The following is a 19973-nucleotide window of genomic DNA, read 5'->3' as shown; positions in this document are numbered from 1 at the left end:
GATTCTGCCCGGAGCATGGTGTACACATTCCCACACCTCACCATCCAAGAGTTTGTAGCTGCAGTCGCACAATTCTTGATTTCAGATGGCAGAGATATTATGAAACTCCTCACTGAAACTCACAACACGACAGATGAGCGATTTGAGGTATTTCTCCGTTTTGTTGCTGGTCTCTCCAACCCAATGACAGCTCGGGGCCTGGTGGAGTTTCTGGGTCCATTTCCCAATGAAACAACCTGCCGGGTGATTGACTGGGTGAAGGAGGAGGTTAAACACCGGAGTGTAAACACAAAGAGTGAAGCTGGTAAAAGGAGCCTCCTGAACACGTTGCACTACCTGTTTGAATCTCAGAATCGTGGACTGGCTCAGGCCGCACTGGGATCTGTGGAAACACTTTAATTCAGTGGAATGACACTGACCCCGATTGACTGCGCGGTCCTGTCTCATGTCATCGGACTCTGTGATACAATAAAACACCTCGACCTGGGGAACTGCCACATTCAGTGTGAAGGAATCCAGCGGCTGGGACCCGGGCTGCACAAGTGCCAGGAGTTGAGGTAACTTGATTTATCTCTCACTCTGAACTGTGAAACTGTTCCATTGTGTTGTTTCAATGTAAAGGGATTTGCTTAAAACTGCAGTAATTCAGATTGTGAAGAATTGTGACAAATGCCCAGGGGATCGGTCAGTAATTCCCCAAGGATGGGAGGGTTCTGTGGTTCCTTGTGAAGGGATGTTGGAGACTTCTTCAGATCAGTGAACATCGGCCATTGGCTTAAAGGTAGTAAATCACAGGAATGGTCGTGTTTCTCGCTGCCTGTGACACGTCCATTGACAATGTTCCTTCTCACTGTGACTGACACCCAGACCGACACTGACTGTAGCAGGTGGGTCAGAGATTCACACCCCCTTCCCAGTGAGGGACAAGAGACCGTCAGCAGACTGTCCCAGTGAGAAGGAAAGAAATACCGTTGTGAGATTGTCCTCCCCTGGTCTTCACCGTGTGTGACTATCACCATCAGTCCACCTGTGTGACTGTGCTCACTACCAGCTACGCAGACCCCATGGGCGCATCTCCTCTCCCGATTGTGGGTCTCAGTTCTTACCCACCCATCTCTTGCAATCTATTTCTGGATCTTCTTATCCTATTGGATTACCTTTTCCCTTTGGTATAGTGCTGTGGGACTTCTCATCCTCATTCCCCTTCCTCCTGCAGAGTCTGTCTTCCCATCCCTTTTCCTCAGGTGGGGACTCTTCCACCGTCTCCTATCAACATTTCCATATTCACAACTCTTCCTCACTGTGGGACTATCTCCCATCCTTCATCTCTGCCCCTCCCGATCCTATCACATCAGGAACACTTTTCTAACCATCAGGGAAAGAGACAGAATATGTGCAAACTAAATTACTGACATTCGGTGAATACGCTGGAGCTGGACAGTGAGGTACATTGACAGTGATGGGAACCTCAATCAGTGATGTACTGAAGGGTTTAATGTTTCCTGAAATATCCGAGTGAGAGAAATTCCCTCAGACCCATGGTTTGAATTACTTTGTTCATCAATCTGTCTGTTTGTGTTTAGACTTGGGGAGAATGAACTCGGAGATTCGGGAGTGAAATTGGTGTCTGTGGCTCTGAGGAACCCGGAGTGTAAAATACAGATACTGTGGTAAGTACCAGACTGTGGGAGATTGTGTTTACAGTCACTGGGTGTCTGACACTGAACATTAATGTGATCAGTAATTGTGTTACTGATAAACACTGGGGATTTGTACCGTCTCCTGTCTCTCTGTGTCCTTCACCCTCACTCTCTCTCATCTCCAGGCTGTGGGATGTCGGCCTCACAGATTCTGGCGTCGAGGATTTCGCCTCCGCTCTCAGTACAAACCCATCACTGACGGAGCTGGACATGAGTGAGAATAAACTGGGAGATTCAGGAGTGAAACTGGTGTCTGCAGCTCTGAGGAACCCGGAGTGTAAAATACAGAGACTGTGGTAAGTACCAGACTGTGGGAGATTGTGTTTACAGTCACTGGGTGTCTGACACTGAACATTAATGTGATCAGTAATTGTGTTACTGATAAACACTGGGGAATTGTACCGTCTCCTGTCTCTCTGTGTCCTTCACCCTCACTTTCTCTCATCACCAGGCTGATCGATGTCGGTCTCTCAGATTCTGGCGTCGAGGATCTAGCCTCCGCTCTGAGTACGAACACATCACTGATGGAGCTGGACATGAGTGAGAATGAACTGGGAGATGCAGGAGTGAAAATTGTGTCTGCGGCTCTGAGGAACCCGGAGTGTAAAATACAGAAACTGCGGTAAGTACCAGACTGTGGGAGATTGTGTTTACAGTCACTGGGTGTCTGACACTGAACATTAATGTGATCAGTAATTGTGTTACTGATAAACACTGGGGATTTGTACCGTCTCCTGTCTCTCTGTGTCCTTCACCCTCACTCTCTCTCATCTCCAGACTGCGGGAGATTGTGTTTACAGTCACTGGGTGTCTGACACTGAACATTAATGTGATCAGTAGAAACAAAGAAAACCTACAGTGCAATTCAGGCCCTTCGGCCCACAAAGCTGTGCTGAACATGTCCCAACCTTTGAACTAACTAGGCTTTCCTCACAGCCCTCTATTTTTCTAAGCTCCATGTAGCCATCCAGGAGTCTCTTCAAGATCCTGCCGTATCTGCCTCCACCACTGCCACTGGCAGCACATTCCACACACTCAAAATCTCTACGTAAAAAACTTACCCCTGACATCTCCTCTGTAACTGCTTCCAAGCACATTTAAAACTCATGCAAGTCATCTTAGCCCGGGGAAAAAGCCGCAGACTACCCACACGATCTATGTCTCTCATCATCTTATACACCTCTATCGGGTCACCTCTCATCCTCCGTAACTCCAAGGAAAAAGCCCGAGTTCTCTCAACCTGTTCTCAGAAGGCATGCTCCCCAATCCAGGCAATGCTGACTATTCCTAATCATATTTTGCCTCTCCAGATGTTCATAAATCCTACCTCTCAGGATCTTCTCCATCAACCTACCAACCACTGAAGTAAGACTCACTAGCCTATAATTTCCTGGGCTCTCCCTACTCCTTTTCTTGAATAAGGGAACAATATCCATAACCCTCCAATCCTCCACAACCTCTCCTGTCCTCACTGATGATGCAAAGATCATTGCCAGAGGCACAGCAATCTCCTCCGTTGCTTCCCACAGTAGCCTGGGGTACATCTCTTCCAGTCCCGGTGACTTATCCAACATGATGCTTTCCAAAAGCTCCAGCTCATCCTCTTTCTTAATATCTACATTCTCAAGCTTTTCAGTCCACTGCAAGTCACCCCTACAATCGCCCAGATCCGTTTCCGTCATGAATATTGAAGCAAATGATTCTTTAAATACCTCCACTATTTCCTCTGGTTCCATTTGTAGTTTTTCATTGTCACACTTGATTGGTCCTGTTCTCTCACATCTTATCCTTTTGCTCTTCGCGTACTTGCAGAATGCCTTGGGGTTTTCAGTAATCCTGTCCGCCAAGGCCTTCTCGTGGCCCGTTCCAGCTCTCCTAATTTCATTCTTAAGCTCCTTCCTGCTTGACTTATAATCTTCCAGATTCATATCATTACCTAGTTTTTTGAACTTTTCGTAAGCCCTTCTTTTCTTCTTGACTAGATTTACAATAGCCTTTGTGCACCATGGGTCTTGTACCCGACCATTCTTTCCATATCTCATTGGAACGTACCGACTCAGAAAGCCACGCTAATATCCCCTGAACATTTTCTACATTTCTCAGTACATTTCCCTGAGAACATCTGTTTCCAAATTATGCTTACAAGTTCCAACCTGATAGCCTCATAGTTCCCCTTACTCCAATTAAAGGTTTCCCTATCTTGCCTGATCCTATCCCTCTCCAATGCTATGGTAAAACAGATAGAATTGTGATCACTATCTCCAAAATGCTATCCCTGTGAGAGACCTGACAGCTGGCCAGGTTCATTTCCCAATACCAGATCAACTGCAGCCTCTCTTCTTGTAGGTTTATCTACATATTGTGTCAGGAAACCTTCCTGAACACACCTAACAAACTCCACCCCATCTAAATCCCTCACTCTAGGGAGATGTCAATCAGTATTTGGGAAATTAAAATCTCACACTTCAACAACCCTGTTATTATTACTCCTTTCCAGAATCTGTCTCCCTATCTGCTGCACGATGTCCCTGTTTCTATTGGGTGGTCTATACAAAACACCCAGTAGAGTTATTGACCCCTTCCTGTTCCTAACTTCCAACCACACAGACTCTGTAGGCCATCCCTCCATGACTTCCTCCTTTTCTACAGTCATGACACTATCTCTGATCCACAGTGTCACAACCCCACCTCTTTTGCTTCCTTCCCTGTCCATCCTGAAACATCTAAAACCCGGCTCCTGAAGTAACCATTCCTGCCCCTGCACCATCCAAGTCTCTGTAATGGTCATAACATCATATCTCCAAGTGCTGATCCATGCTCTAAGCTCACCTGCTTTGTTCATAATACTCATCACATTAAAATAGACACACGTCAAACCATTGGACTGAGCGCGTCCATTCTATATGACCTGTCTATCCTCCCTTTCACATTGTCTCCAAATTCTCTCTATTTGTGAGCCAACCTCCCTTTCCTCCATCACATCAGTTTGGATCCTACCCCCCAGCAATTCTAGTTTAACTCTCCCCAGTAGCTTTAGCAAACCTCCCTGCCGGGATATTGGTCCCCCTGGTAATCAATTGCAACCTGTCCTTTTTGTACAGATCACACTAGCTCCAAAAGAGGTCCCATTGATCCAGAAATCTGAATCCTTGCCTCCTGATCCAATCCCTCAGCCAAGCGTTTATCCTCAACCTCACTCTATTTCCATTCTCACTGCCACATGGCACAGGCAGTAATCCCAAGATTACTTCCTTTACGATCCTGCTTCTCAATTTACTTCCGAACATCCTGTAGTCTGTTTTCAGGAATTCTTCCCTTTTCCTTTACCAATATGTACCACAACCTCTGGCTGTTCTCCCTCCCACTCCAGGATATCTTGGACACGATCTGAAACATCCCGGACTCTGGCACCTGGGAGGCAAACTACTATATGCGTTTCTTTCCTGCGTTCACAGAATCACCTATCTGAACCCCTAACTATAGAGATCCCTATCACTGCTGCCATCCTCTTCCCCCAGGGAGGCCGTCCCCCACCTCCAGCAGTACTCAAACAGGAGCACATTGTCAAGGGGGACAGCCACTCTCTAGTACCTCTCTAGGTACTCCCTAGTACCTGCCTCATGCCCTTCACTCACCTGACTGTGACCCACTTCTTCAGTCTCCCGTGGCCCCAGTGTGACCACCTGCCTGTAACTCCTCTCTATCACCTCCTCGCTCTCCCTGACCAGACGAAGGTCATCGAGCTGCATCTCCAGTTCCCTAACTCGGTCCCTAAGGAGCTGCAGCTCGACACACCGGGTGCAGATGTTGCCGTCCGGGAGGCCGGGAGTATCCAACATCTCCCACATCTGACACTGAGCACAGAAAAGCAGCCTCACATACATGCTCTCTGTCTGTACTGTAAACAGATAACCTACCTCGCCTCGACCCTTTATCGCCGAAGCCCCGTTGAGCCAAAGCCTTCCTACTCTGTCTCCCGCTCCTCTGACTCTCGCTCTGTAAATCTGTCTTCCTTTTAAACTCTTCTCGCTGTTCTCACTGGCCGACTTGCGCAGTCGTGCTGAAGAAAAGAAATTAGTAATGGAGTAACTGATGAACATGGGATTTCTACCGTCTCCTGTCTCTCTGTGTCCTTCACCCTCACTCTCTCTCATCTCCAGGCTGACCCGTGTCAGTCTTTCAGATTCTGGTGCCGAGGATCTCGTCTCCGCTCTCAGTGCAAACCCATCACTGATGGAACTGAACCTGAGTGGTAATGAACTGGGAGATTCAGGAGTGAAGCTGGTGTCTGCGGCTCTGAGGAACCCGGAGTGTAAAATACAGAAACTGTGGTAAGTACCAGACTGTGGGAGATTGTGTTTACAGTCACTGGGTGTCTGACACTGAACATTAATGTGATCAGTAATTGTGTTACTGATAAACACTGGGGATTTGTACCGTCTCCTGTCTCTCTGTGTCCTTCACCCTCACTCTCTCTCATCTCCAGGCTGTGGGATGTCGGCCTCACAGATTCTGGCGTCGAGGATTTCGCCTCCGCTCTCAGTACAAACCCATCACTGACGGAGCTGGACATGAGTGAGAATAAACTGGGAGATTCAGGAGTGAAACTGGTGTCTGTGGCTCTGAGGAACCCGGAGTGTAAAATACAGAAACTGTGGTAAGTACCAGACTGTGGGAGATTGTGTTTACAGTCACTGGGTGTCTGACACTGAACATTAATGTGATCAGTAATTGTGTTACTGATAAACACTGGGGATTTGTACTGTCTCCTGTCTCTCTGTGTCCTTCAACCTCACACTCTCTCATCTCCAGGCTTGACAAGGTTGGTCTCACAGATTCTGGTACCGAGGAACTCGTCTCCGCTCTCAGTACAAACCCATCACTGACGGTGCTGAACCTGGGATTAAACTCGCTCACAGACCGATCTGTCTCCGCTCTCTACCGCCTCATACTGACCCTCCCGATTCTGGAGTGGATCTGGTGAGTGTTTGTGTTAATGTTCAATGTGATAAAATATCAGCAGATCTACGGGTTTTCTGGTGATATTTGTCTGTGAGTGTTGTTGAAACATTAACCCCAGTACCCTGTTACTGCCACTGTTGTGTAATCTGTTTATTTCATCTTTATTCTCCCATCTGTTTCAGCCTGGGGTCGAATCAGTTCAGTGAGATCGGGGGTAAGGAACTGAGATGTCTGCAGGGAGTCAGACCCGGACTGAGAGTGATCCTGTGACCATCTGAATGTGTGAACATCCCTGTCTGTGGGATGGTGGCATTTTGTCCGATTCTCCGCCCTCCCCTTTAATGCCGGTCATTACCTTTAATGGCCGTGCCAGATTTAATTCCCAATGGTTTTAACGGAACCGGCTCCAGTCTCGAGCTCGGTGACATCGGAAGCCGTCCCACAGTGACCTATTTCCGCCTCTTGTCTGGCGGCCACCTGTGTGGGTTCGAGACTGCCCCAGGAAATACAAAGACCGGATGAGCCCGAGGTCCAGTGCTCAGTCTGGGACATCGGTGTCCTGGGGTGGAATTATCCAAGGTGACAATCCTTTTCCTCCCTTTGCTGAGGACGGTGCATACGACAGCCTGGCCAATATAATGATGTTAAATTGACAAATCCCTCGGCAGTGACCCTGGATCTGCAGCGATCCCGAACACGGCCCGGAAGTGTGATTTTATAATCATCGGTTCCCCGATGACGGTGAGAAACGGGACTGATTATTCAACCGGTCACTCGTTGTCGCCGGTCAGTTAATTGTGTGTGACTGTGACTGAGTCGGGAGCAGCTTATTTATTCCCGCACGTCAGCAGTTCACACATTGTTTAATTTACATTTGTCATGATGAAATCAATAAACCGCTGTAGCTTCCTGTCCTGGTGCTGGACTCGAGTTTTATTTGAGGTTTCTGCTGCCCCCCGCACCCTGTGCACTGCAACAGTGGGTCGGAGCTCCTCACACTGACACAGTAGCATCTCAGCTCCAGGCTGAGGGAGGTCGGACTGCCAGAGTCTGGGTGTCCAGGATCTCATCTCCAACCAACCCACATCGTGGCTAACTGCCCCGCATCAGATAAAATCGACTATAATAGAGGTGTGTTCATGAAGTCCCAAGTACAAGACGGATGGGGGATTAAATACCAGCGTTAACGGCGGAGTGAAGTCCCTCCACACTGTCCCATCACCCACTCCTGGTGTCAGACACAGAGTGAATCTCCTTCCGCACCATCCCATCACTCACTCCTGGGTTCAGACACAGAGTGAATCTCCCTCCACACCGTCCCATCACTCACTCCCGGGGTCAGACACAGAGTGAATCTCCCTCCACACTGTCCCATCACCCAGTCCTTGTCTCAGACATGGTGTGAATCTCCCTCCACACCGTCCCATCACACACCCCCGGGGTCAGACACTGTGTGAATCTCCCTCCACACTGTCCCATCACACACTCCCGGGGTGAGACGAGGAGAAAATCTCCCTCCACACCGTCTCATCACATGCTCCTGGGGTCAGACAGAGAGTGAATTTGCCTCCCTCTGCGCTGTCCATTTCGCCCTCTCCTGTTCTGTGGCGTGAGATTTTTTTTGAAATCAAGATATACTTTATTCAAAAATAAAATTATTTACAACAAACCATTTGATGACACTGTCCTTTACAGATGTTCCCATTAACAGATGTTTCAATACGTTTCTACACTTTCAGCCACTCATGGTTCATCTTTACACACCTTTGTTGAGGGGTGAACTCCCCACCACCTAATCCCACACACTCCAGCTGAAGAAGAGCCCTAAACCATGGTCCTTCCCCACTGGGCCCTTGCGGTGGCTGCACCGAGTATCCGCGCGTCCCTCAGCACGTACTCCTGCAACCGAGAAGGTGCCAGTCGGCAGCATTCCCCCACGGTCATCTCTGTGTGCCGGAAGACCATCAGGTTTCGGGCCGACCGAAGAGCGTCCTTCACCGAGTTGATGATCTGCCAGCCGCACCAGATGTTGGTCTCCTTGTGCGTTCCCCGGAACAGCCCGTAGATCACGCAGCTGCTGGGGATGTATCTCGACACCGTCCCTTCCACCCATCTCCACGTACCCTCAGTGTGCAAAGAGGTGGGTCACCGACTCTTCCTCACTGCAGTCCTCCAGTGGGCAGCAGGGTGCGGAGATGACGTCCCGGGTGTACAGGAGGGATTGGACTGGGAGGGCCCCTCTCACCACCAGCCAGGCGAGGTCTTGCTGCCTGTTGGTGAGGTCTGGCTATGAGACATTTTGCCAAATGAACTGGATGGTCAGCTCAGGGAACCACCCCACTGTGTCGGTCATGTCCTTCTCCTGCAGTGCCTGCAGGACATTATGTGCTGACCACTGCCTGATGGCCCTGTGGTCAAAGGCGTTGACCTGCAAAAACTTTTCTACGAAGGACAGGTATGGTGGCAACGACCAGCTGACTGGGGCGTTGCGCGGGTAAGGGACCAGACCCATCCTAGGTAGCCAGGGGGACAGGTAGAACCTAGGCACAATGCGGTAGTTGGTGCCCACGTACCTGGGATCCACAAAAAACCTGATGCATCCACACACGAAACTGGCCATCAGCGTGAGGGCGACATTGGGAACGTTCTTGCCCCCATTGTCCAGGAACTTGTGCATGACTGCCCGTCTGACTCGCTCCATTCTCGATCCCCAGACGAATCTGAAGACGGTTCTGGTGATTTCCAAGCTGCAGGAGCGGGGCACTGGCCACACCTGCGCCAAGTGCAGCAGCCCTGAGAGCACCTGACACCTGATGACCAGGTTCTTGCCCGTTATCGGAAGGGAGAGTCCTCAGCACAGTCCCAGTTTCTGTTTCACCTTGGCAGTCCGCTCCTGCCAGTTCCTCGTGCACGCCTCGGCCTTCACGTGATCAGGCCGGATGGTGAAGCGGACACTGGATCGGTCGGGTCAGTTGCCGAAGAGCATGGATTCATCCTTCGTGCGGTTGACCCTGGCCCCCGACGCCAGCTCGAACTGTTCGCTGATCAGCCTGCGAACTGACCTCGGATCGGAGCAGAAGACGGTGACGTCGTCCATGTACAGGGAGGTTTTGACCTGTCCCCCTCCGCTGCCTGGCAGCGTCACCCCTCTTATGCCCTCATCCCTCCTGATGGCTTCGGCAAAGGGTTCTGTGCAGCACACGAACAGGATAGGGGAGAGAGGGCAGCCCTGCCTGACTCCAGACCTGATGGGGAAGCTGTCTGTTTCCCACCCGTTGACCTGGACTGCGCTACGGATGTCCGTGTAGAGCAGATTGCTCCAATTCCGGATTCCCTCCCCAAATCCCATTTTGGAGAGTACATCCGCCATGTACGTGTGCGATATCCTGTCGAAGGCTTTCTCCTGGTCCAAGCTGACCAGGCAGGCGTCCACTCCCCTGTCCTGCACGTAGTCGATGGTGTCCCTCAGCAGCACGAGGCTGTCTGAGATCTTACTGCCCGGTACTGCACAGGTTTGGTCCGGGTGGATCACCTGCTCCAGTGCAGACTTGACCATGTTGGGGGTAGCCTTGAACAGGATCTTGTAGTCCACAATCAGAAGTGAGATGGGACTCCAGTTTCTAATGTCTTCCCTCCCCCACTTCTGCTTGTAGATGAGGGCGATGACGCCCTTCCGCATGGATTCGGACATGCTGCCGGCCAGGAGCGTAGCGTTTTCACTTCCAGCGTGTCGGGGCCCATCCGGTTCCACAGAGCCGAATACAACTCGACCGGTAAGCCGTCGCTTCCGGGAGACCTACCCGACTCAAAGGAACGGACGGAGCCAGTCAGCCCGTCCAGGGTCAGTTGCTGCTCCAGACACTCCCGCTTGCCGTCGTCTAAGATCTGCGTGATAGAGGTACTGTCCAGTCTGCCGGATGGTCCAGCCGGATCAATGGTGCAGTTGAAGTCTCCGGCCGGGTCGTCACCAGCAGCGGTTTGAGCCGCTCGGTCCGCACGGGGGAGGCGCACACGGTGATCAGCCGGAGCGGAGTGTCCCGCTATTTGACGACTGCTACCAGACCGTCCCCGACCACACCGACAAACCCCGGGTCCACCAACGCGACCACCTCCAGTAGTTGAGGAGGTGTGGCAGTTCGCACTCCTGGAGGAAGGTCACGTCGGCCTTTACCGAGTCCAAGTACTGGAGCGTGCTCTTCAGACTGCGCACATTGACAGATGCCAGTGAAATGTCCGCCATTTAAAGTTCTTTATTTCAGAAGCACACTGTCCTTACCCTCGCAGTCCTGAGCCTTCATGCCCATGGCCTTTGTGAAGTCCTTCACCTTCTGTGGGTTCAGGAACTACAGGTCATCCTCCCCTGGGTGTCGCAGTTCCTGTTCTGTGCGTGGGGGCTTGGTGTCTCCCAGGCCTGCAGCCCCTTCAGCCTGCGAGGCTCCATACGTAGCTCCGCTCCCGGGTTCCCGGAGCACGGGGTCTCTGGTGGTCTCCGCCTCCTATGCTTGTTCTTGGGGGTTGGCTAGCAGACTTTCCCCACCCTCTCTCTCCTCCTCTCCGCTGGCTTTGCCCGCCGCTTCGTCTTCTTGGGCTGCTGCTGGCCTCCCCCAACTCCTTCCTCGTCTGAAGTGGACAGGTTACCGGAGGCTGCGTGGGTCCCTGCCCTTCTCTTCACGAGCTCCTTCCGTTCCGCCCTCTGTCGCTTGGCCGGAGCTTTTTAGGCTTTCTTTCGTTTTCCCACAAAGCTGCAGCCTTCCTCCCCCTCGGCTTTCCCCTCCTCCATGGACTCCTCCTCCTTTTCCTGTGGAAGGGCCTGGAGGGTCTGCAATGGGGTGGGAGCCCTCGGGGTGGCTGCGCCTTCTCCTCTGCTGGCGTCTTCCCTCGCTTCGGGCGCCGCCTCTGCAGGGGTGGCGGGTACATCCGAACCTGCCGGGGCCCTTCGAGTGCCAGCAGCTCCACTGGTCGCCTGTGCATATGTGCCGGCGTTTCGAACAGGCCCTGTACAGTTGGTCGGTGTCTCCACAGAGGTTGCAGGATTTGCCCTGCGTGCAGTCCTTGGTGAGGTGGCAGTTTATTGCAGATTACCGCCCTGCACTGGGCTGACATACCCCGTCTTGCCGCAGTTGCTGCCCGGCCGGCTACACCCTGGGATGCCCGGCGTAGACCAGGTAGCCTCGGTTCCCTCCGATGGCGAAGACCGCAGCCGTTAGAGTCGACCTTCAGCTTCACCTTCACCTGCCGTTTGCTTGTCCAGCACCCCAGGCTGTCTTTCACGTCCAGGAAAGCCCCTACGCTCTACACATACCGAGCGAGGAATGTGAGGACGTCGGCACGGTGGCGGTCCGTTCCTGCTGGGCGGCAGCAAAGAGGGGCTGTGCTTGCAGCACCGGCAGCGGCTCCTCTCTCCCCTTCTCCTGGAACAGCTGGAGCAACTTCTGCCACCCTGCGGGTCATCGGAAGGTGACATCAAGGAACCCAGCCAAGTCCTGGATGCAGTAGATGTCGTCGATCGTGAAACCGCAGCAGTCCATCAGGACCTTCTGGATGAAGGTCACTCTCGTAAATCACGACTTCCAGGGGTTACCACACAACATACCCAGGCAAGGGTTAACACAAGATATTCCACAATCCACTCCTATGGATTATAGAAGTGACAGCCACACACAATCGTTGTGGTTCCGTGTACCGATGATCAACCCACTCTTGTGGGCATAGGAGAGTTCCAAGCCTCAGCTGCGACGAACTGAAGCGATCAGCTTTTCCAGTCTCTCTTTCTCTTTAGACTGGCCGACTGCCTGTCTGCAGATCGCTCTCTCTCTCTCTCTCTTATGGTTCAGTCCACAGTCAGCGCTGTCAGCCTGTGACTGACGTCATAGTCCCGCCTCCTCACGCCGGCGCTCTTAAAGAAACAGTCACAGTACGACCGCAGGCTCGTAACAGCTGCAACACAACTTCCCGACTTTTGAACTCAATGATTCAACTAATAAAGACAACCATGACATTTGCCTTCTTAACCACCCGATCAATCTGTGCAGTCTCTTTCAGGGAGCGATGAACTTGGAGTCTAAGATCCCTCTGATCATCGACACTGTTCAGGGTTTTGCATTTAACAGTGTACTGTCGCATACATTCGACCTACCGAGCTGCCAAGATGATCATCACGAATCAAATCTCACTGAGATTTCTCAGGTCCTGTTGAATTTATTACCAAGTGCACAAGTACGGGAACGTACAGGAACAGAGAAACACTGACTTGTGGCAGCATCACAGGCAAGTACATTCAGATAACACACGGAACACAAGTTATACGAATCTCTGTCAGTAAAAATCTATAAATATGCTTTATGTCTTTAACAATATATAAAATACATTGTGTCATGATCAATATTAAAATGTGCATTTTGTGTCAATAACAGATTTGGAAATGTTGAATTTGCTCCCTGTCTCCATTCCTCCTGTAATCCACAACCAGCTTCTTTGTTTTTGTTACAATGAGGGAGAGGTTGTTTTCTTGACACCACTGTGTCGGGGTGACGACTTGTTCTCTGTAGGCTGCCTCGTTATTATTTGGGATCCGGCGGATCAATGTACTGTGGTCAGCAAATCTACCTAGCAGATTGGAACCCGCCACTGCAGCCCCACAGTGCACTATGTACTGATTGCAAAGCTACGAAATTGCATGTGAATAGCCTCCCCTCCCGCAACTCCACTCTTTCTGCCTCACCAGCAGACTGGGACATCTCACATCTCGCTGCCTCCGCCAGGACATTAAACTGTGAACAACTGTGGTCAGGGACTGATCTCTGGGGAACTCCAAACGCTACCTCCTTCCAGTCTGAAAACGACCAACTCATCCAGACACACACTAACGGCAGTTTATCGATCTCCAACGAAAAAGCCTAATCACCTACTCCTGATGTTCAATACCATTGCTGACTCTTGAGTTTACCACCGTCAAATGCCGGGAGGGACATAATAATCAGAAAGTCTCTAGTCGCAGCCGTGTAAATAAAATGTGATCTCAGTGGGTGTGTGGCGCATGCTCAGAATGCGAAGGAGACAGACAGACTGAGCCAAGTCACAGACTGATGAAGGGGAGGAATGATCCATTTTGATACAGAGAGGGAAGCAGAGAGTTTGATATTGTTCCTGATACCGGAACTGTGGCCAGTTAAAAGATGAAGCTTTGTTCCTTCAAAATGTTTTGAGTTCTGACAGTGTTTTTATCAGAAGGCACCATGAAGACTCAAATTATTTCAGTTAAACTCTTGTCCTTCACGCACTGACGTGCTTTGTAAACTTTTAACAGTGCAGGAGATGCTGGAGAAGACAGCGCCCCACTCGCTACAAGGAGAGCCCGAACACGTGTCCATGTCCGTGATCTGATTGGATACATCGCCATGACGTTGATAGCACTGTGACGTCATTCACTGGCTCTCATTTTGGAAGGGATTCAGTCGGCCATCGCAGATACATCAACAGCTTCGCACTGGGAAGCGGCCGTTCACCTGCTCCGTGTGTGCGAAGAGACTCATTCAGTTCACCCACCTTGTGATGCTCCGGTGAGTTCACAATAAATAGAGGCCACATTTCTGTCCGGAGTGAGCAAAGAGTTTTACTCAATCATCCCAGCTGCGGCAACACCAACAACTTCACATCAGGGAGGAAGTTCACATCAGCTCCGTGTTAAATGTTTCACCATCACGGTGACTGAAGGCAGATGCAGGTACACGAGGGACTGTTACTGTCAGATTCTGCAGTTCTTGCGGCTGCTCATCGCACCCAGGACTGAACCCTGGTCTCGGAGCATTGGAGGAGTCTGTTCTGTTGATGTTAGCCTTAAACTAGACTTGTGTTTAATATTGTGGATCTGTGAAAGATAAATCAATTCTGTATCAGGTCCCGTGTCTCAGGTACTTACTGTCTCTACCACACTCACAATGTACACTAGAAAGTCCACTCGGCCCATCTGGCTCCTGCAGTGTTTCTGTTCCATATCAGTATATCAAAATCTACCCCTGCCGTTCCTCTCTCACTCTCCCTGAGATGTCAGGTTGCAACTAGTCACCACTCCGTGGGATAGGAGATTTCTCTTGAATTTCATAGAATCATAGAAATCTACGACACATTACAGACGCTTTGGCCCGCAATGTTATGCCGACCATGTAACTTACTCTAGAAATTGCTTAGAATTACCATACCGCCTCGCCCTCTATTTTCCTAAGCTCCATGTACCTATCTAAGAGTCTCTTAAAAGACACTATTGTATCCGCCTCTACCACCGTCGCTGGCAGTGTATTCCACACAAACACAACTCTTTGCTTAAAAATATTAGCTCTGACATCTCCCCTGTACCTACTTCCAAGCAGCTTAACCCTATTCCCCCTCATGTTAGCCGTTTCAGCCTGGGAAAAAGCCTCTGACTATCCACACGACCAATGCCTCTCATTGTCTTATACACCTGCATGAATTTCCTGCATGATTTTCTCCGGGCTGAACAAGACAATGAGCTCACTGTGGTTGTGACGTTGTTCAGGGCTCCGGACGAAGATGGTTAAACTCCTTCTTCCCCGCTCTTTTCAACGTTTTGAGTCATTTTCACCAATTTTAAAGGACTGTGCCTCAGACAGCTGGGTTGTTGCAATTGTTACGTACCAGCAGCAACAGATAACTAATGGAGTCTGGTTTCGATGGTAAAAACACTCTCTTCATTAGAATATACTCCAAATCTAAAAGACTGAACGAAATAAACAGCAATTAACAGTGTAATGCGTATATCTAGCTCCTAAACTATCAAGCTTGGGAAACAATACTTAAAGTCTTCAGATGGTAACGTGGAAAAGTTCAGTAATCCACGAAACAAGTGAGTGAGAGGAGAGGTTTGTAAATCCACACGAACATATAGAGAGAAGGCAATTACGAAGAATTCCACACACATTCCACGCTGGGTAAACGAAATAACAGTCGCCGAAGATCTTATCCGTCGAAATCCACTTAGAAATATCACCAGGTGACAGTCACAGGAATATCGTCTTCAAGTGGTTACCACAGAACACCCCGATTCCAGATAAGGGCCAACAAAAGTGATACCACAGACACTCCAACAAATCCACACATAAGGATTATACGAAGTGACAGCCAGACATCCGTTGTGCACTGCGTGCCGATGATCAACCCAATCTTTTGGGCACAGCAGTGACAAGCTGAAGTCACTCTCACTCTCTTCCTCTCCCTCTCCCTCTCTCCCTCACTCTCTCTCTCCCCCCTCCTCCCCTCTGTCTCTGCTGCAGCGCGTTTGTGCCGTCACAGCCGCGCCTCCCTCAGGCACTTAAAGCGACACTCACTCCGCTGTATCTGTCAGTTCACCAGCGCTTGAATGCCACCGATTCTTGAATGTGGAGGCGGAGATGCTGGAGAAGACAGCGCCCCACTCGCTACAAGGAGAGCCCGAACACGTGTCCATGTCCGTGATCTGATTGGATACATCGCCATGACATTCAGAGCACTGTGACGTCATTCACTGGCTCTCATTTTGGAAGGGATTCAGTCGGCCATCGCAGATACACCAACAGCTTCGCTCTGGGAAGCGGCCGTTCACCTGCTCCGTGTGTGCGAAGAGACTCATTCAGTTAACCCATCTTGTGATGCTCCGGTGAGTTCACAATAAATAGAGGCCACATTTCTGTCCGGAGTGAGCATAGAGTTTCACTCAATCATCCCAGCTGCAGCAACACCAGCAACTTCACATCAGGGAGGAAGTTCAAATCAGCTCCGTGTTAAATGTTTAACCATCACGGTGACTGAAGGCAGCTGCAGGTCCATGAGGGACTGTTACTGTCAGATTCTGCAGTTCTTGCGACTGCTCATCGCACCCAGGACAGAACCCTGGTCACTGAGCATTGGACGAGTCTGTTCTGCTGATGTTAGCCTTAAACTAGACTGGTGTTTAATATTGTGGATCTGTGACAGATAAATCACTTCTGTATCAAATTCCGTTTCTCACTAGAGAAGTCCCTGCCGATGTTTCTGTTCCATATCAGAATATCAAAATCTACCCCTGCCATTCCCTTCTGACTCACCCTGAAATGACAGGTTGCAACTAGTCACTACTCTGTGGGAGGAAGGATTTCCACTGAATTTCATAGAATCATAGAAATCTGTAGCACATTACAGATACTTTTAGCCCACATGGTTGTGCCGACCATGCATCATTCTCTAGAAACTGCCTAGTATTACCATAGCCACCTATTTTCCTAAGCTCTGCGTACCTATCTAAGAGCCTCTTAAAAGGCCCTATCGTATCCGCCTCTACCACCGTCGCTGGCAGTGCATTCCACACACACACCGCTCTTTGCTTAAACAAAACTTAGCTCTGACATCTCCTCTGTACCTACTTCTAAGTAACTTAAACCTATTCCCCCGCGTGTTAGCCGTTTCAGCCCTGGGGATAGCCTCTGTCTATCCACACGACCAATGCCTCTCATCACCTTATACACCTGCATGATTTTCCCCGGTTTGAACAAGACGACAAACCCACTGTGATTTTGACGTTCTCTCCCCTCTCTCCCCCTCCCTCCATTCTCCCCCTCCCTCCATTCTCCCTTCCTCCCGTCCCCCTCTCCCCTTCACCTCCTCCCCCACTAACCCCTCCTCCCCATCCTCCTCTCCTCCCCTCCCTCTCTCCTCCCTTCCCCTCCCCTCCCTTCCCCTTCTCTCTTCTCTCTTCTCTCTCTCTTCCTCCCTTGGTGTTACACGTCACAGACCCACCTCACTCAGGCACTTGAAGGGACACTCAACAGTAAACGAACCTGCGGTCTCGTAACACAATGCACCTCTAAAGTCTGACAGCAGACTAGCGAGTGAATCTTCGATGGTGTAGAGTCAGAAACCAAAGTGCTGCCAGATTGAGTCAGACTTTAGGGCTGCAAAGAGGAGGAAGAGGAATCAGACCAGCAGGATGTGGTTAAAAGTGAAAGATTAGAAGCATTTTGAAACTTGTTGATCGAAAAAAAAGGTCGTTAATTTCTGCAAAATACTGGTGGAAATCAACAGTCAGGCAGCAAATGTGAAGAGTTATAAAAAGACAACGTTTACACCGAGCCTCTTCAGCATGCCTTGCCTGTGTACTCCGCTGCTTAACTGCTGCTTGAACTACAGAGATCTTCCAGCATTTTGTGTGCGTGCGTCTCTGTATTCCCAGCAACTGCAGAATCTCCTGTGTTTTATAACTGCATTTTACTTTTGCATTAGATACACGTTGATATTGAGTATATTGCTTATGGAAACCGCTTTCTGCGTTAAAACAGCTGCAGATTTTTCTATACACACGAAAAAAATGAGGTACAGACATTGAGCCGGTGCTTGCAGAAATGTTTAATGGCACCGTGATTACCCATAGGGCCATGCGTTATGAATTTCGCCGGCGCTGAAGCACCGATGAAATGCGCAGGCGTCAGGTTGAGGGCGTCTTCGAGTATCACGCATGCGCGCAGTACACTGAAGGCCTTGAAAATGTCGGATGCGGGTAAGAGCGATCCTCCGTGATTTTATCTTAAACACCGACTTCAGAAAAATTCCTGTGAAATCCGGGCATCACAGTCCGCAATTCCGGGACAGTCCTGCCCTCTTCCCTCTCTCTCAGCTCCACGATCCGTACACGGGCCCCGGGGAGCTTCCGGTTGATGAGGGAATGGGAACCGATGGATCTCTCAGACAGAGCTGAGCTCCAGCTATCTAAACGCAAGGATTAGGAACTCGGAGAAAGGGAACAAAATCTTTTACATCAGCAGCTGAGAAAATCGCCTTTGTTCCACCTCCAATCACTAACAAGAGAAAATCTGAAGATGCTGGAAATCCAAGCAACACACACAAAATGCTGGAGGAATTCAGCATTAGTACCCTTTTCCATGGATGCTGCCTGGCCTGCTCAGTTCCTCCAGCATTTTGTCTCTGTTGCTTGTTCTACCTCCTCTTGTTCTGGACTTTTCTACTGGTGAGAACATGTTTTGTCCCATTCTCTCTGGGTACTAAATGATATCAAGCAACTTTGCCCTGGGCAGCAAGTAGCTTTCACATCTCAAATGTGCCAGACTCCAGTGAGACAGAAAGACTTATGCCCTTCCCTTCGTATTCATTGGCATTGCCATCACTGAGTTCACCACTGTCAGTCTTTGTCTGATGTGTGTATTGTGGCGATGCAAACGTTGCTGGAGAATTGGGGGAGGCTTCAGGTGAATATAGAAACTGAGTTCACCACTGTCAGTCATTGAGGGTTCAGGGGAAATATTTATGTAGAATATAGAAACTGGTGATACTTGTGTGTATTCTGGAGTTGGAAAAGTTGCTGGAGAATTTGCAAGTGGGAAGAAGTGGCGAGATATTTGGAAATCTGAATTTTTAAAGCGTAACTTAGCAAGCAAACCACATATGGACAATATGCAAAAACTTTGGTGAGAAAATCCTGCATTACCCATTACAGGCCTGCTACATAGGTTGTGTGAGAGTGCAGATGAAGTGGATTGAACCCAGAGGAGATCAAAGTTCCTATTGACAGTGATTTGCTAGCTGTGAAAATGAATACCTCTGTATATAAAATTCACTGTGCACATCTTGGCACTGGGTAAAAAAAATACACAGTGCAAGATTTATGTACACACTGGTTATTTCAAATTAGAGGGGGTATTGGAGGGAAGATGGGGAGACCTGTAGTGTCCCTGATGCCCTCACTTACAAGATGTGCATCCAGCTGCAGCTTGTAACCCTGCACTTTAAGGAGTTGGAACTTGAAACGCATATGGGAATTGATGGTCATTCCAGATACCAGCACTCTGCCCAGTCAGGAGATGATTTCTCTGTCCAACTTGGGAAGAACCTCACTGTAACAGTGTGATACCAGATCAAACCTTGGCAACTCAAGTAATCTCATCTGAAATATTGTCCTACACCCATTGATGGATTTTGTAAATCTTTTACAGGTTAAAAACGGACAGGAATTTGTCTCCAGGAATCTCAAACACGACACGCCAGTTTTGTTGTCTCTGTCTAGATATTTAAGAAGTGGAGCAAGGGATCCTATCGACCATCCATCCTGCTCAGACTGTGGGGAGGGATTCACTCGGTCATTTGACCAACTGGCAAGCCCGGCATTTTACACAGGAGAAAGGCCGTTCACCTGCTCAGACAGTGGGAATTGATTCACTTGGTCATTTCAACTGAAGGTACATCAGCAAGTTCACACTGGGCAAGGCCATTCATCTGTTCTGTGTGTGAGAGATTCTGCCGGGCATCCCACCTGTGGACCCACCAGTCAGATCA

The 19973-nt window shown here is 49.7% G+C and overlaps 3 protein-coding genes across 4 annotated transcripts in view; all 3 read left to right on the top strand.

Moving 5' to 3' along the window:
* LOC132388431 (zinc finger protein 850-like) overlaps positions 1–19973 on the top strand; it is a 79342-nt gene that overhangs the window by 54279 nt on the left and 5090 nt on the right. The window lies entirely within an intron of this gene.
* Positions 263–7574, top strand: LOC132388429 (ribonuclease inhibitor-like). Of its 2 annotated transcripts, XM_059960771.1 has the most exons (8): positions 263–557; positions 1584–1670; positions 1826–1996; positions 2152–2322; positions 5861–6031; positions 6187–6357; positions 6513–6680; positions 6845–7574. In XM_059960771.1, the coding sequence occupies exons 1-8, from the start codon at positions 409–411 to the stop codon at positions 6930–6932; spliced, it is 1176 nt and encodes a 391-aa protein (XP_059816754.1). In that variant the 5' UTR covers positions 263–408; the 3' UTR covers positions 6933–7574. The 2 variants fall into 2 exon arrangements, with proteins under 2 accessions (XP_059816754.1, XP_059816755.1); XM_059960772.1 differs by lacking the exon at positions 6187–6357.
* Positions 18137–19935, top strand: LOC132388430 (zinc finger protein 174-like). Its single transcript, XM_059960774.1, has 2 exons — positions 18137–18183; positions 19634–19935. Exons 1-2 carry the CDS (start codon positions 18178–18180, stop codon positions 19850–19852), a joined length of 225 nt encoding a protein of 74 aa, XP_059816757.1. The 5' UTR covers positions 18137–18177; the 3' UTR covers positions 19853–19935.

The sequence above is a fragment of the Hypanus sabinus genome, unplaced genomic scaffold (genome assembly GCF_030144855.1).
Source record: "Hypanus sabinus isolate sHypSab1 unplaced genomic scaffold, sHypSab1.hap1 scaffold_323, whole genome shotgun sequence".
Taxonomy (NCBI): domain Eukaryota; kingdom Metazoa; phylum Chordata; class Chondrichthyes; order Myliobatiformes; family Dasyatidae; genus Hypanus; species Hypanus sabinus.
Note: the sequence above shows the minus strand (reverse complement) of the source record. Positions and strands in the feature narration are given on the sequence as shown.

What these genes read in the sequence shown, in the direction of transcription:
- LOC132388429 (XM_059960771.1), top strand. Translation starts at nt 409, where the DNA reads ATGACACTGACCCCGATTGACTGCGCGGTCCTGTCTCATGTCATCGGA. An exon ending in TGTAAAATACAGAAACTGCG is followed by an intron (nt 2,323 to 5,860) that starts GTAAGTACCAGA and finishes TCTCATCTCCAG; the next exon opens with GCTGACCCGTGTCAGTCTTT. An exon ending in TGTAAAATACAGAAACTGTG is followed by an intron (nt 6,032 to 6,186) that starts GTAAGTACCAGA and finishes TCTCATCTCCAG; the next exon opens with GCTGTGGGATGTCGGCCTCA.